At 30.2% G+C, this 18,086-nt stretch overlaps 1 protein-coding gene across 8 annotated transcripts in view; it reads left to right on the top strand.

Moving 5' to 3' along the window:
• LOC116428648 (echinoderm microtubule-associated protein-like 2) overlaps positions 1–18,086 on the top strand; it is a 73,045-nt gene that overhangs the window by 29,044 nt on the left and 25,915 nt on the right. For 4 of the 8 annotated variants that reach the window (XM_031980533.2, XM_031980529.2, XM_031980528.2 and 1 more), the window contains exons 3-6: positions 12,224–12,454; positions 14,903–15,065; positions 16,203–16,316; positions 17,589–17,717. In XM_031980533.2, the coding sequence (XP_031836393.1) occupies positions 12,224–12,454; positions 14,903–15,065; positions 16,203–16,316; positions 17,589–17,717 (637 nt within the window). Of the gene's footprint in view, positions 1–7,159; positions 7,578–12,223; positions 12,455–14,902; positions 15,066–16,202; positions 16,317–17,588; positions 17,718–18,086 lie in introns of all 8 variants that reach the window. The other 4 variants (XM_031980531.2, XM_031980530.2, XM_076364890.1 and 1 more) reach the window with 3 other exon arrangements.

Genomic DNA, 18,086 nt, shown 5'->3' with positions numbered 1-18,086 from the left:
AAAAATATCCGTTGATTAAATGTTGCTCTTATATATAGATTTTTGAAGCAGCAGTGAATAATTACTGAAAAGAAAGTATATAAATAAATCTTAATTATAAAGTGGGAGATATTCGGTGTAATCATGGTACGTTTTATTTCTTTTAATTGTTCGATCGTTCTACTGAGTGTAGAAAAAAAATGTTTATTTTTTTAAACGTGTTAATTTTTTTCAAGATTCGTCCATTTTTGCGCTCGTTTCGAATATAAAATACACACTGTAACATAAGAATCCTAATGTATTAATCTTCTCTGTCTATAACTACAGCAATTTCATTACATGATTTTCGAAGAGCGTACAATGATTAGATAAATTTCTTAATCCTATATTTATTTACTTCTTTAGATTTGTATATTTATAAACTATGTACCGAAGAAAGATTTTATACATACAACATCTACTAATATGATTTTCCTTATAAAAATTGAACAAGCTTATAAGATTAGATTTTTAAATTATTATTAATATTGAAACCATGTAAATAGAAATAGTAAAGTTACATATAAAAATTTCAGGTATCGAGACAGTCAAAATTTATCTTCCACTGTTATCTTCTCACCGTTCGATAAAAAGAAGGGTATTGAACACAGAATGCTCATCCACAACGTTGAAAGAAACTATCTTATATAATACGTACTGATACTTCACTAACAAGTCTGGTGGCAACGTGTAGTTCGAATTACTCTGCTTACTTAGAAATACTAATGTCATGTGTCTACAGTAATTTGTTATGTACTCCGTTTGATGAACGTTTATTACATTTACTTCAATGAAAAGAAGTACCAAGATCAATGAAAAACATGATTAGTAAGCATTCTTCCTTTCTAGGACGTGCCGTTAATTTCTGTCAAGATTTTTTTATACACAAGAATAGTAACATAGTTGCAATGTTCTTATCTCATCAGATATACATTATAGAGCTCATTTATGCCAAGCAATAAAAGAACATGACATGTGAAAGAGCAAACTGTAATTTATTCGAAAGCAATGAAACTTTGAGAAAGTTTATAGTACTTTAACTCGATTATGAAATTAATTACGATTTTAATAAACAATACGATAACCCAATTTTTTAACACAGAAAATTTAACACAGAATATTAGTTTCTTCGGAAATATTTATAGGGAATATATGTAAATGAAAATTATATTAGAGAACGATCTCTGAATTTTTTATTCTGTTCTCTCTTTAATTAGTCATATTAATCTTATTTATATAATATTGTTCATACAGTGTGTCGGTATTTTTTAAATAACATTTAAATAACATTAAGTTGCGCTGTACGGTAGAGTTTCTTGTAACCGAACATTCGAATAACCCAAACGTTTCACTATCCGAAAATGCCCTCTAGCAACAGATGTCCATTTCCTGTGCAAATAGTAGTATATAACGCCGTAGTGTTTACGTTTAACGTATAGAACGTCCCAGTTGAAGAAAAACGCGAAAATGTTTCCTATGATTTGAATGATACGAAAAATGTTTAAACGACAATTTTACACTCTTTCTATCAGGGGTGTTTAAAGGGAAAATTTGTAATTTTAACTTAAAATTATTTTCTAAGTTTAAATATGTTTTTTTAATTGACTCCCTTACTTAAGTATAAAGTTAATTTATCGATATGTGTTTTTATTAGATTATATTACATAATTTAATAGATTTTAATAAATTACCTCTTGGTAAAAATAGGTATAGGTATATAAAAGAGCGGTAAAAATAATGTTAAACAGTTTCAAAGAAAAAACAACGTCGCATACTGTGTTGAATTTTTTTCGGACTGTTTTTTTTTGCAAGAAAATATATATTGAAAACAGAAAATTTGTTACATATTTATATGGAAACTGAGAAATATAAAAATTGTTCACTGTCTCTTTAAAATGAGTTCAAAGATTAAATGGGTGATTCATGTAAAAAAGTCATGATTGCATATATTTGTATGTTGATAAATGTAATTAACCCCTTGGATTCGGAGTATTTTTCAATACAATCAACTAGCAACTCGAATCAATTTTTATAGTAATAATTTTATTTTGAAAAAAGTAATAAGTATTCACGTATTTAACAACACAAGTATTTAACAAATTAGTTAAATGCATTAAAAAAAGACACTGTAAGTGTTAAAATTAAAAATCATTTATTCTTTTATTAAAAAAATATTCTGCATGTTAATAGTAATACATTATTATTTTCCTTCCATTTTCCTTCTGTATGCAATCATCAATAGTGCTAAAAAATGACATCATTGACACGTCCAACGCAATGTTAGGTAACTTTTTTCTCCCTCCTGAATCATTTGACGCGTATTGCACATACTTTGTTTTGTACAATAACTTTTCCATTGTGTTTGACCGCAAAAATTTGATATTGCACATCATTGCTAACACAAATGATTTGTTGTTAAGATAATAAACCTATTCCTTTTGATTTGTCGTAAATTCTATGATATTTAAATCGTCTAACAATTTTCTTTACTTTTATTAGAGTAAATATAATGCAAAAATAAAGAATTAAATAATTCTTTTAATATCCGAAATTTCACATTTTATATTATTACTGGCAAAAATGCCTTTTCCTAAGAATAATTGATATTGGATTGTATACACAAAAAACAGTTAATGGTTATTACAAGTACAACGAAGTAAGAGCAAGTGCTAGATTTCTTATCTACAATATTTACCAGTACTAAACAATAAATACTATCAAATTTGAAGTAAACACCACAAAAAATAAACTGAAATTAAAATAAACGACTGGCATACTTGAATTTACAATAGTATTTATTCGATGTCTTTTGTAAATACTAAGTGTTATGCATAGGAATTTTACGTATTTCTCGGAAAATTCAGTAAATACCGTTTCCAATAAATATTTCATTCTTCATGCATATAGAACCGTAAATAAATGAAATATTTACTTTCAAAATTTCTAGTAAAAGCCATTATTATTATTGCGTGATGGTAGTATTTTAATCCCCAGGTGCCGGATCCTATACCTATTAATTATTTTGTGGGACGAGTTAGATAGTATAGTACACGTACAGCAGAAACTAGAAATAGTAAAACGGTAGACCCTTTATTGTAGGGTGGAGAGTTGGGTTCATACAGACAGGGGAGAGAACAGTTTCCCCGTCAGCTGGAAGAATTCTGCGTATACATAGAGGTTCTCATTTAGTGCAAACTGTATATTATATTTATATCTAACTTAAATATTCTGACTGATAGAATACTATTGATAAAATAATTGTGTACTGTTTCTAAAACAATGTTCTCGAGTTTCAGCACATTTCAAGTCAAGGTTTTATTATAACTTGATTGTTAAAATTATTAAAAATTTTAATGTTTTAATCTTTTAATAAAAGTTTCACTATGTACATACTATTTGTACGTAGTTTTACCTTAAATTTTGTATTTATTTGAAACAAATTGTTTGATATTAATAATGAGTTTAGTTAAAAGCTTTTATTCAGAAATGAATTTAAAATCAAACTACATTTTAGCGAACAAACAATATCAGTGGTGTGAACAATCGGTTTGTAAATATTTACTAAGAGAGGTGATGTAGAAATAAGAATAAATAATTTTTTTAAGTAGAATATTCTGTAGAATAATGCGAGCAATTTAAAAACGATATTTTAAGTTGTAAAATAGTACAAGGCTAGTTTATGAATTCTAGTTGCTATATCTTCGTAGATGCCTTTGAAATGTCATGTTGAAAATGAAAGGAATGCAACCTTGATACCGAACAATGATTATAAAGCAAAAACGACCATAATGTTAGATAGAACTATTTATTACAAACTCAAATATAGAGTAAAAAATATTAATATGTTTACTATTAGTTGACAAAATGATTAGAAATATTCTGTCGTTATAAGAAAATTAGTTGTAGCGCCTATTGAGGCTAATATATTTGGCATTCAAACACAAATGAGATTATAAATAGGTGATTTGCCAATTGAATACTTTTTAAAGTACATTTTGCCCATCCCTGATTGCAAGGCAGTTTACCGCAATGCATGAATGAAGATCTATGAGTTATTTCAGTTAAGAATCTTAAGTAATATTAAATTCTCAGTAGTAAAATATATTACAATTGTTAGACTCGAAACTATTTCAAAATTGTTTTCGAGGAAAAGAATATTGTGTCCTATAAATAATAGATATCGAAACATACGAAAGTACATAAAATTTTAATATTGTAATTCTACAGAAAATAAACAGTCATTCACAAAGACATCGCAACTGAAATTGTTCCTTAACTTTTGTTTTTTTGTTTTTATTTTAACTGTAATCATTATTTTAATATTAGAATTGAACTTTATGCATTATTATCTATACATCTCATATATTTATTATTTATATATATCTCAGGAGATATCCTTGTCTATATCTATATATTTCAGGATAGCACCCTTGCCTTTCAAATATTATAAGATAATAAATCTAAAATGGATTATTTTGATTTGCCAAGTAATTCTAGCGCTAAACGGTCGATCGTTAGTACGTGCTTCTATTTTCGCCAGTAACCGGCCACGGTTTACAATTACACCGTTGTTTTACCTGTACACTCAAACACTAGGTTGGAGAGTAATAAGCAGTTACAAACTGCAAAATTTACTAGCATGCTTCAAAGTTGAAGTCTGAATTGCCTATGAAAGCATTAGGCTTCATCATTTCATTTTACACAATTTTCTGGATCGTGAAATAAAGTGACAATTAACTTTCACTGAGTGATTCCATAAATCCTGTTAACTTACAAATAGAAATTAATAACATATAAAGGTAATGAAAATATTCTTTCTAATTTTTCACTTACACTTCTATAATAGTAACAATCAAAAATAAGAACAAATAAACCTCACATGTTCATTAGTTAATTATATAGTTAATTATCTTTATGTTACTTTTTATTTATATCAACAATTTTAAATCATTTATATCTCATTTATAGCTAACAATCATTATTATTTTGAACACTTCATTTCAAGGTGTATTTGAAAATTATATTCGTTATGTATAATTAAAAATCTTTATATATTAAAACTAAACACGAAATATGTGAAATTTTGTCATTCGTCTATAGCGTTTTAACGCTCTCACATTTGTTTGTAATATTCAAAGACCATACCAGGAGGCGTGTAGTTTTTATTCAGACCAGACGACCGACAAAAAATAAAAAAATACGTTTAAAACGCTAATTAGCTTAATGGTGATCGTGTTAGTAGCACTTACGTGCGTGTATGCAGCGTTTCGTAGTATTTGTTTATCACCTTCAGCAATGGCGACGTACACGTTTCACTTTCAATGAATTCGCCTTTCGTTCGTTGCTTCGCGTTCGTTTCCAGAAACAATGTCAACCACTATTCCCCGCTGTGTCGTGTTTGTCAAGGAAGTTCTCCTCGCGCAATGAACAGCGAACTTTCCCCGCATTAATGGCACTCTGTTAATTGACTAGAATTGATCGACGTTGCTTACGATTTTTAACACACGATACTACCAATTGACCTGCCAGATAGAAAATCTCACGACTACGTTTCACAGATGTAATTATGCGTGTTTGTTCATTGAATAAATGGTAAACTTGAAATTTGTGCAAATGGTTAAATAATTAGTTCCCTGGCGTGTGAGCTTAAATATCAACATTTTAGTGAACCGTTTGATTCTAGTTTCTTAGTATTTTATTTTATTTTGTAAGTAGATCATTTCTTATTCTCTGGGAAAAATGAATTTAATTGTTGAAAAATGTTCAATTTGTATGTAAACAAAATATCAGTTGGTACCTATATAATATATATATATCTGTAAGGAGATCAAGCTTGTATTATCAAGTGATGAGTTATTTGAAGATATTTTAGTTTGTCTATTGGCATTGTTTTCTCCTTCTGTCATTTTTAAGTTATGTGTTTTTCATGTTATACTTTTTTTATATTTATCGAGATACGAACGAAGATCTGCAATTCATTTTTAATTACTATTTTATTTATCTTTTTATTTAACTTCAATTAGTAGTTATTATTTTATTTAATTTTCATTTAACATTCATTGACATAAATTGACTATCATATAAAAGAATGTTGCATATATAAATTCGGTGATATAAAGAGAGACACGTAAGACAATTATTCATTTCTTGTTATCTGTTATTTTTATTGAGATAAGAAGCTTATTTTTGGTTTCTTAAATGGAATGACTGATATCTTATTTCCGAGTTACGATAACATAACAAACGCTGCCTATGAAGTATTACCTATAGTATAATAAACACAGTATAAACTTATCAGTTATTGAGATATTTACGAATAATTGATTTTAGATTTGGAATAAAACTCGATTATAGTGAGTATTAACATGATATGCAGAGAAACTATGACTCCTAAAGATAAATCGTATTTGTAAATGTACTTTTTGTTAGGCCTTTGACATTATCAACATGAAATAAACATTAGTGTCAGTAAAAACCGCACACGCGAAAAGTGCTAATTTCATACGATGTTCAGTAAGATTGGAAAGTACGAAATGATATTAATTTACGGCACGTGGAATAAAAATGCTGTGAGAGGTAAAGGATTAGCTTTCAATGAATCGCATTGACTGTAACGGAATGCAGTTCGTACACCCCTCTAAATTTGATATTCTTTTATTTAACCTTTCTCTATTCATTATGTATACAAAATTACATTTTCTTAAGAGTATCGTTATCGTTATTAGAAATTTTACAAGAAAGTGATTCAACGCCAAAAAAGAATTTTTTATAAACAGATTTGACATATACAAAAACACGTTTACTTAAAATGTGTTAACTATCAGTAAAACAATTTCTTAATGGCGTATGTTGACACAAAGTGGCATGATGAACTTTGCATTGCTCCTAATTAAAGTTTTATCATATCTACAAATTTTCGTATTTTCTAGATCACATCAATCTTCCACTATTATTGCAAAAAAGATCCTTAATTATTTTCCTTTCATTACGATTCAAAACCGTAATATTTTCAAACAAAGACACACACCTTTATTTCTATACGCACCGAAAACGAACAAATTAATGATTTAATTAATGAAAATTACATGATTAAAATTAAAACTCTCTCCAAAATAAAAAAGTGTTTCGTTTTTCCACATAGAAAATGCATGATGGGTCGAGTAGAGTTTAAGAAGTTCCGGAATCAGCGAGAAACTTCGTAAGAAATAGACAGTTTAATTAAAGGACGAAGCAAATGCATTGCGAAACATACGGCTCGATGCCAAGAAGCATCGGTCAAGTAAAGGGATCAACAGTGTTCTAAATTTACATGAAGAAGGAAGAATTAAGTGTTTTAATTAGTTATCCAGTTTATCGGGAACGCACGTGTTCTCGTCGTGTTTCGAAAGGAGTCACTCGGTCGAGGAAACATGGTGCGAGACAGTACGTTGGCTCTATTTGCGCTTGTTAATCAGTTCAATTGAATAACGTATTAATACGTTGGGGTCATCGCGAAGGGTTTATCGCAATGTCCACGCCGGACACGATGGATACCATCGATGAAGCGGAGCAGGCGTGGCGTGAGTATTTTTATAACTCTCTCGGCTTTCTCTTTTTTCTCGTAATTATCTTTATCGTATCGTGTGCAATGTTAACACGTTGACTGCCATGGTGGTCACCGATGATCAGTACTTGCAAATTGCTATGAAACCATTGAGCCACTTATTCGACAAATTGATTAACACGTTAAGTGCGGAATTTAGTTTGAAGAATCCCTTATTGTGCGCACAATGTAATCAAATAATGAATTGTACACTCGTAAAATTTTAGGTCAAATGCACTTATAATATATTCTAACGGAAAACTAAAGAGAGACGAAAAAAAATTACATGTTGGTTCAAAAAAATAAAATGGTCCATCGTTGAAAAGATTAGTATTATTTAGAATTTTAAGATGACGTGTATACTCGTCAAACGCAACTAATTGCTTAACTCCGCAAAACAAAAAGCGGAGAAAAGTGATGCAATAATTATATATGGATATCTAAAATTTCTCTGTAAACAGAAAATTGAATAATTATTATAGAATGTATTTTACCTGATTATTACAGGTACAGCTTCAGTCTAAGGAATATGTAAAATGTACAAGATAATATATTCTTGAAGTAATTTTTATTATTACTGCAATTTTTAAATGGCCAAAAAACTTTTTATTTTTTCGTCGAACGAAAATATATAATTCTTCTCTGTTTCGCTGTAGTTTTTCGTTAGAACATTTAACAGGTGCATTTTTCCTACGTTTAATTGGTATACACTTTATTATTCGATTTTATTGCGCGTATAATAAGAAATATTCCAAACGAAATTCTACAGTTAACTGGTTAATGTTAAAATGTGAAAAAATTCTAAGTGGAATTAATCGATTTGGCCAATGAGCGGGTCAGTTGCTTTATATGCAATGATTTATGTCAAATAAAAATGTTTGATAGTATATATTATTAAATAATAATGCAACGTAAGAATTATATCAAATAATTGATGATTGTTTGTATTGATCTTTGCTGCGAAGAAATAAATAATACGTAAAAGGCTCGAGATTCTTATGGCGATCAATGTGTTAATGTCGAATGTCGATGAAAAAGCGACAAGAACAAATATTAAGAAGATACATAGCAATATTTGTTCATATCGTTTATATTAGAGTTTTTAATAAATTTGACAGTTTCAGAGAATATTTCTTAGTAATATTGAATGTCTTGTTCGAAATAAATTTGAAGTATTAGCATGACAATTAGCTGATTGCAAAGGCAACTAATTAGTGCTGTTTCAAATTATTATGTTATTCATTGTATTTTAATCGATTCAAAAAGCATATAATTTCGATAAAACGCTGTGTGAAATATCTATGGTTCAGTGCGTAATTGTGCAAAGGATGCAGGATTTCTCTCTCTTAGCAACTTATTAATAACAAAATAGCTCTCGTGAGCGCAGTCACAGCAGGAATCGCAAGATGAGATATTAAGGATGTGAAAATTTTAATCGCTACATAGCCACAGCGCAGGAAATAGAGTGTTCGCCTGCGAAATTTCACTTTTGTTTCCGGTCGCATTTAAATTGTCGGCCTACTATTTTACTTTTTCGTTCGGTTTACTTATTCTCTTATGTTTGTCCTACTTTTTATTATAATTGTATAAATCTATGTACAATGTACCCATACTTAAAGATGATGGTCGAATATTTCTTAAGTTATTAACCGGTGTTTATGTGTCAAAAGACACCTTTTGATATTTCAATCAAAAATTATTTTCTCAGATTAATTATTCTTCCTCAATTGAATCTTCGACATTTCCTATAGTTAATTTTATAATTGTTATAAACCTGGAAAATAATTTTAAATTCAAAGTTCAGAAGGTGTTTTCTGACACCTTCGGAATAGTGTTAAAAGTATCTACGAGAAAAATGCTTAATGAACATTATATGGGGACAGAATTTTTGGTACAGACGAATTTATTTCTATTTATTTAAGAGTTAATTTTTTTCTTTATTTATTTATGTATATATTTGTAATAATTATATATAGTTTTTGAGATAATAAATGTGCAAAGTTGCGATTAAAACGGAACAGGAAGTATCTACACGAGTAGAAAGTATCGATCACTGTGCGTTTTTCTGATGATTATAGGAAACGCAGGAATTAAGACAAAAAAGACTGTTACCGTTAACAATGTTCAAATCTGTTAAATTGCTTAAGTACGATATATATCATTAATTAATCCATTGTTGATGTTCATACATTTCTATAATTGTCAAGAGTAATTTATGAAAACGAAAGTTAGGTAAAACCTTATTTACAGCACTAGATGTTTTACCATGATTACTGTACGATTTATACAACACTAAAATTAATACAAATTTTTTACTACAATGATATGGAACTCTTATGTTCTTATGTAGCGTTTCATTATTTTGTATCAATTAATTCAAAATACATAAAATTTAGATTAAAAAAAATTGTCATTCTATTATATTTGTCACTCAATTTGCATCTGACAATATTTTTTATTACAAGTATTCATTGTTTTCCGACGAAATATTGATAACACCGTTTGCAACTAACATGAAGAATAATCTTGCATAAATTAAAGATCAGAATTATTTCATGTTTACGTTTTATATGTCGATAGCTTATGCAAAATTTAATATTAACTTTTGACGTTCATAATTTTGCTGTGTTGAATCAAATAACGCCATTCGAGGTTAATAATCAAATGTATTATCTTTACGAAATATTGTAGAACAAACTTATATTGCCGACTATTTACAAATTTCTCTATATCAGAGTACATAAGCAACACTGTACTTTCATTGCATTCCCAAGATAATACAATTTATTGTTTCTTTTGCTATTCATTCCTCTCTTTCGCCCTGCCTTAGGTACAAATTACGGTAGTATTAGATCATCCTATAAGTTCGTGCCATTTATTTCTCTACCATATATATGGCTCAAAGCTTTCAATAATCATGAATTTAATATGTACATAGGAATCTTAACAAATAAAGTATTAAATTAAATATAAAATTCTTTATTTAATTAAATTGTATAGAAATTTAATTTAATTTAAATTGGAAATTAAGTTTAATAATTTTAACACGTTGAATGCCGCACGATTTCATGGTACAGAATACTTGAAATGGAAAAAATATAATATTAAATCATTTGATTGAATTGTATTGTTATTCTTGCAGGTTCATCTAGCTGAATGTCACCACATTAGTCAGCATTATTTATAATATAGAAATGTTTTCAAATAATCATGGTTTCATTGAGTGAACTATAGTAATTCGATTTGGTTGGGGGTCACCGGTGACCCCCATGGCTTTCAACGTGTTAATAAAAATTAAATTAGAAATTTTATATCTAATTTAATGCAAAATATAATATAATATAGAATAATATAATGTAATATAAAATGATATAATATAATTTAAAATCATATAATATAATATAAAATATTTGATTAAATATATAAAATTCTTATAATTTCACGGCCTATTGCAATCGAATATCTTCCGCTGACTAAACTGAAGTACAAAAGTTTAGCCACCCAAGTTCTCGTATCGTTCAGTGATTACAAAAAGTATAAACACACCGCGGCACGAACTTACGGGAAAGTTGCGGAATAAGACGAAAGTATCCACAATACACATCACTTCCGTATACGACATTGTCATACAATCATTCACCACGAATTGTCTGCGTCATTCATAAGTACATACATTCCGCACTAGAACCTCCCTCCCTACTCCGTGTTCACAAGAAGAGCGCACAAGAAGGGTGTCTCGCTAGGAATTTTTTTACGGTTTTGATTGGTTATTTGTAACCAGTATTGACGAATATTAAATTAGTGTCAAAAATGAAATGAAAAAAGATGAAAGCTGACTAATGCGGCCCACATTCCTTTCAGAGCTCTTCTCGTGAACAACGCGAAGTAAATATCATCGAAAGCACTGCACACAAAGAATTTAACCCTTCGCACTCAATTTATTTTCAATGTTGTTGGGTGTACACTTGTATTTATTTTTAGGGAATTGTATTAAAGCAATTTGCATCGGTAGAATTTAACGTTTTATATTTATTTTCTTTAGTACTATTACAATAAGATTTAATTTTTATAATCTTTTAAAGTGCCACAAATAAAGTATAATAAATTTGTATTGTCATCTCCAGCATGACATACGAACGCAAAGGGTTAATTTATTTAAAAGGACTTGTTAACAGGATCTAATGAATTCTATTAATTTAAATAAGGTTGTCTAGTATTTTACCAAAAGCTTAATATTTATGAACAAATGGTTACGGAATTTGCTTAAAGAATAATATTTAAGGAGTGTATTTTCCTATCCACATGGTTTTTGACTGTAGTCAGAACAGCTTTTCATTTAATTTTATCAGTCCTATCAAGCGAGCTTATGCTCACGTGTCTAAAATATTCAATGTGAAAGAGATAACGATCGTCTTTCGCCTATCGCTAGTTAGGGATCGCGGTATGTGGAAACATTGCAACCGGGCAAAAGCGTCGCGCCGCGGTGCGTGGCGTGGCGTGGCGTGGCGTGAATTTACGGAACATCCTTCGAATGTTTCGCGCGCGAAAGAATTCCATAAAGTCCGCCGAGTTATGGGATGTCCAGCCGTGTTTCACACGATGAACGTGAATTCCCTTTTACAGACGAGATGCTAGAGTGCGAGACCGGATCCCTGTTGGGCCGTGTCGCGGACCTCGAGAGGCAATCCTTGGCGCAGAGAGACGAGATAGTTTGTCTTCGCGCTACTCTCGCGGACGCGCTCAGGCGAATTGCCCAATTGGAAGGACGCGACAAGAGGGAGGACGAGAGGAATGAAAGGAGGAACGAGAGGATGATGCCCTCGCCTTTGCGAAATGGACACGTTCCGCTTAGAAGTAAGTACGCACGGTTTGTTGTCTTCAGTAGATCATTGTCTGTCTATGATTAGGTAGCTAACGGGATAGCAGAGGGACAAAAGTGGTCGTGACATGTTTTGTTCGTAGTTTTGATTAGTTACGTGTATCGCCCCAATCTCTATAAATGTACCCTAAGAGGGTTGATTGTATTGCCCTTCTATCGCTTGATGGCTAGACCAACGAGTCTAACTGGTCATTCATCCTTCTTTATCTCGTTTTCGTTGCTAACTCGATGTTCATCCGTACAGTTATACGCAGCCAAGCAAAACTACAAACAAAATACGCCACGAGAGACCTGTTTTACCTCTATGTCTTCCTGGGAATCATCTCCTGCAAAAAGTACCTTATGTATTTCTAAACTTCGTTCTCGTATCGTTTTCGAAATTATCTTGCTATTCATCAATACAGTAGAACCACCCATAACGTGATCTTAATAATCGTCGAGATAAAATCTGATACAAGCAGAAGCACAACTTAACCCTTAACAGATCAATGCTACCATATAAGTGGCGTGATACTTTTACTTATTGGGTTGAATGCCGTGTATGTGGCGGCAAAAATCATTTTATGATTTTTATCATTGTTATTGTTGTAATATTTACAATTAACAGGTTAAGTATTGTGTTAGGTGACGTCTGTGAATTCGTTTCCGCTGTGTTATCTCTGTTACGATATTTTTTGGTTCGAATTTCACGTGAACTCCTGTAACACGAAATATTTTAATGGCGTACAGCTACTGTACAGTAATGAAAGACAGAAAAATATTTTATAGCTGCTCTGATTGACACCGCTGTTTTCTTTCAGAAGTAAATTAGAAATGTCTTACTTAGGAACTTTGGTTTAATTAGTTTCAATATACTAAATGATAAATAATCATCTTTATGTTGAATAATGATCTCTATAGTTTTCGTATCTAAATATTTTCGTGTTCTATATTTGACCGTATGAGTTTCCACGAATCCCTTATTACCAAACTGATTCGTACTAATACTACGCGTCGACCTTGATCTCCTTTGATCTACGGAAATTAGTTCGTTGAAATAAACCATGAAACTGAAAGCACCGATATAAATTGTAGACACGAATGATAGCGTTATGCCACGAAATTCCGAAGTTTCGGGGAGATCATCGTGATAGCTGCCAAGAGGAGTTCTGAGTCACTGATCTAATAGGTTATATAAAGATTCTTATTAGTCTCTGTAAGGAAGATAACATATAAATTATCATCGTAAATAAAATAAAAGTAAGCACAAAATATGTATTTCTTTGAAATAAATTCATTAAAATAAGTCCACAATATGTATTTCTTTTATATTAGTTTCTTATTTAGTTTATTTTACTAGTTTTATATTGCTTTTATTTGATGTAAGTATTTAATTAATTACTTAAAAAGTAATTAAAAGTAATTAATTAAGCTAAAAACAAAATACTTAATGAGGATTTTATTCCGTCCAAAATACTAAACAATTAGTACGTTTGTTTCATTTGTTTAAAACAAAATAAACTCAATATATCACTGTCGTTTTCGAAGAAAACTCGTAACAAGTTATTTGGACTTCCTTGTTTATTAGATGATTAACTTCGATTATAAAAATAAAAGAATTATTTTTATGTGATAACTATTATCACATTTCTACGATTTCGCGAACGCGTAATATGTTTTGTGCATTGCTAGTTTGCATAGCAAGCATTTGAATGCTTTCGTGACCCGTTGTACCTTCGCACGAAACCTTACGAGGTTGAACCGATTTCAAGGAACGTTCATCGGGCGTACCTGTTAGCACGCAACTGTTTAGGGTCATGTTCCATTTCCATTCTCTTTCACTACGCAATCCGTGCACTTGAAACTGATTTTCGAACTATGCGCTCGCGTGATCAATCAACAGACAATGTTTCGTGATAGCTGAATATTAACACATGGCTGATCGTGCATTTTTCGCAGCGTGTAGTAACCTTTTCAAATTCACACTTCCATAAGGCACGAAAATGTTTTGAACAATAAATAATGATGTAATAGCAATGATTCTTTAGTTTCTATAATTTAATTAAAAATAAAAAACAAAATAAAGAAGGCGAAAAACAACCATTTACGATATACATATGATAGTATATAAAGAGAGATTTAATTTTAATAATCACCAATTAATAATTACAAACTAAAAATGTAAGAAACAAATGTAAACGTTTATTTGTTACGAGAGTAAAAATATTCTTATTCTTTTTGTTGGTTAGTACTATGATAATAAATTCTTTCGTTCTATTATCATTTTTAAATGAAATATTCATTTACAATGATGTAATCAATTGAAAAATTCGAATTATTTAAGTACTTTTTAAGTATTTCAGAGTCTCTGTAATGAATGTTGTAATAATTTATTTTAAGCCCTCAGAAACAGTGTTTTATAATTAATGTTTATATGTTTCTAGGTAATCAAAATTCAGTTCCCCAAAAAGATATACGCTTACGCCAAACTAACAGCTCTTGTTTGAGGAATTCTTCTTCCTCAGGATCTTCTCAGGATGTTAGGGATTCTATGTCCAGCCCACGGAGGCCAGTCAGTTATACACATTCGTCACAACTTCCTCAAAGGTACAATTTATTCATGATGCAAACTTTTTACATGTTTTGTCAAATCAAAATCGCTTCTAAATCCAATATTTTTCATACTGTTTCGTGACTTAATAGTTTAGTTTATTTATTTTTCAAAGTATTTGAATGAAAAACCAAATTTTTTAAGTAACTATTTTTTCTACACATATGTTGTATAGTTTAATGAAATTATTGAATTAAACAATTTTATTAATTTTGTAAAGAAGTCAAGCAAGTAATGCTTTCAATACTTTCAGTATAACATCGTGTTCGAAAAAACATTGAACACGTGTTTCTGTATATTTGGAAGTAACACGTAACACTTTTGAAATGAAAATAATTTTTAATCAAACACTATGGAAACTATTAGTGATAATAAAAAATGTTAAATACGGAGTAGTTATATTTCTAAATATAGTAATTACATGTTATTATTGTTATTTTATTTCTATATTATTATTACTATTAAAAATATTTTGTCTTTATTCAATTTTAAAGTACCATTTAACAGATAATGTTGTTAGGATTTTCATTTAACCCTTTAACTGTGATAAGTCTGAATAACTTTCCACAACACTGTACAAAATTTCGAGTGTTAGATATTCGAGATTATCAAATAAACATCGATAACATACTAATTTCGATATTTCTTTAAACTTTCCATATTTCTAAATTATCTTAATCACTGGTATAGATGCTATATTATCTTCTAACTTCTTAGTTCTTCAAGCAATATTTAATTATAGAGTTTAAATCCTAAGTTAGATTCTAGATTTAAACAATAAATCTACATTTAGCATTTAAATCCTAAATTAGAGTTTAAATTTCAAGAATACATTTAAATTTAGCATTTAAATTCTAAACTAAAGTTTAAATTTCAACAATACAAAATTTAGCATTTATAGATGAGTATCCACCGACTGATTCTTAATAATTTACTAGCTTGAGCACTTTAACAAAAACTTACCAAAAAATACAAAAATTCACTTCAATTAGCTTACGCAGAGATGATTCTTTCAAGTCAATAGGCCGTTACAAGTGATCTACACAGTTAAAGGGTTAAAGCGAAGGTTGATCATGAGTGACAAACAAGGTTGATGTTAGGAACAGACGAGGTAAACTTAATTTCCCTTTCAGAAGGTCAGTTCATTACCAATCGACTGGTTCGTTACACTCGGACAGTCCCAGTAGTAGTAGCGTTTCCCCGGTGCCATCGCCAAGTCCCCGAGCCACGCCACTGCCCGTAGCCAGGTATGTGCCATCAAATTAAATTAATGGACATTCCATTCAATGTTCTCATCTTTTAAATCAGATTACTTGTAAGTTTATTACGCTTAATATGCTTATGCCCGATCTTTTTTGCGCTATGAACCTATTTGAAAAAATACCTTATCACAAAAGTGATGCAGTTACGAAAGGGATAAATTGTAATATATGCACGTACACGATTTTGTTCATACTTCAGAAAAAGTCTTGAAGATTTTAAAGATTTTCTTTTCCTTTTTAATAAAATATAGAATATTCCAGTGATATGAAATGTCTTGATAATTATAGAATAATAGGTACTCTGTATAGAAAATGCTCTTCGAATATTTGAAACAATTACATTATTCAAGAGTCTTGTACTCTGTCAATCTTCAGTGAATCAAATTTTAGTTCCCTTATTTTGTTTTTCCTAACATATTCTAAATAATGATTATTAAACCAATAATATTAGATTAACAGTATATAAAAATATTTAAAAATAACTGTACATTCAGATAAAAACGTCAACTATATAATCTGAATATACAACAAGAAACTTATAAAGTACTTTTTTAATAACTATAAATATGTTCCTATATAAAGTGAGAGTTTAATAAAGGTATCTAATACTACACCATTTCTATAAGTTATTAAAATACGTAACATGATACTAGTTTAAAACGACAACAGTAACTTATTAATATTCTATTCTTACAATGATAATATTTCTTTTTAATCAAATATCTTGAATCTAAATGAAGATATAATTCTACAATTTTTTAAAGCATCGTTAACACGCAAATAAGTTTAAAAAACTACCGAACGGTGAAAATAAAAATAGTTCGAAAAGTTACCGAACATTAAAAAGAAACATAATTTAATACTAAAACTACCGAACAATTAGAATATAGAGTTTTTTGAAATTCGGAGTTTCTTATAGTCTTGTATCTGTGCAAATACATAAATTTAACCGAAAATCTTTCGCAAAAATGCCTTCATAATTTAAATACTTGCAAAATAAAAATTTTGAAATTGGTAAATTTGTCCCGTCCGGTAGTTTTAATGTTAAAAGACTACGAACGTCGAAAAGAAAAATAGTTTACCTCAGAATTATCACCTTTAAGCCGTAAGAACACCGAGGAAATCTTTGCGATGTCGCAAGGACGGACTAAAGAGACTCCGTATCGCATCATAATTGAACCTGTATCTGATGAAGCGGCAATTCTGCGACACAGGTAACAAGCTTCCTCGTTACGTAGTAATCCTGTTATTCGATAGATCACCGACAACAAGATCAAACGGTCCACCCCAAAGCAGCTTACGAAGGGCGAAACGGTGGTCGTCGACAGGGGACTTTACGCATTCGCCGCAAAATCAGGGAAGCAACTCACAACTTGTCAGCAGCAGGTAAACGGAAAATTGATATTCTTTATAGTAAGTGCACATTCCCCCCGACCTCCCCCGCTTGCGTGATTTTTTTCCTCTGAATTGCGCACCGACACGTTTTGAATCCACCTTGTGCACTTATGCTTGTTCGAACTTCGTAAAAATGGCGGCAGTCGAACGTGTTCGTTTTGCCTTCGATGGCCATAGGTAAATGGAGACAAAGGTTTAGGTTTCGATGATTCAAAAGTTTAAAAAGTGGGCTATTGTATTCAGATTTAACCTTTGCGGTCGAACGTCGAATCTGACTCGACATAACATTATTTAAGAACTATAATTATTTTAATTATTTCTGTTCGCCAATTAATTAATTTATATTAGAAGAAATCAATA

This window comes from Nomia melanderi, chromosome 1, assembly GCF_051020985.1.
Source record: "Nomia melanderi isolate GNS246 chromosome 1, iyNomMela1, whole genome shotgun sequence".
In the NCBI taxonomy this organism is placed as follows: domain Eukaryota; kingdom Metazoa; phylum Arthropoda; class Insecta; order Hymenoptera; family Halictidae; genus Nomia; species Nomia melanderi.
Note: the sequence above shows the minus strand (reverse complement) of the source record. Positions and strands in the feature narration are given on the sequence as shown.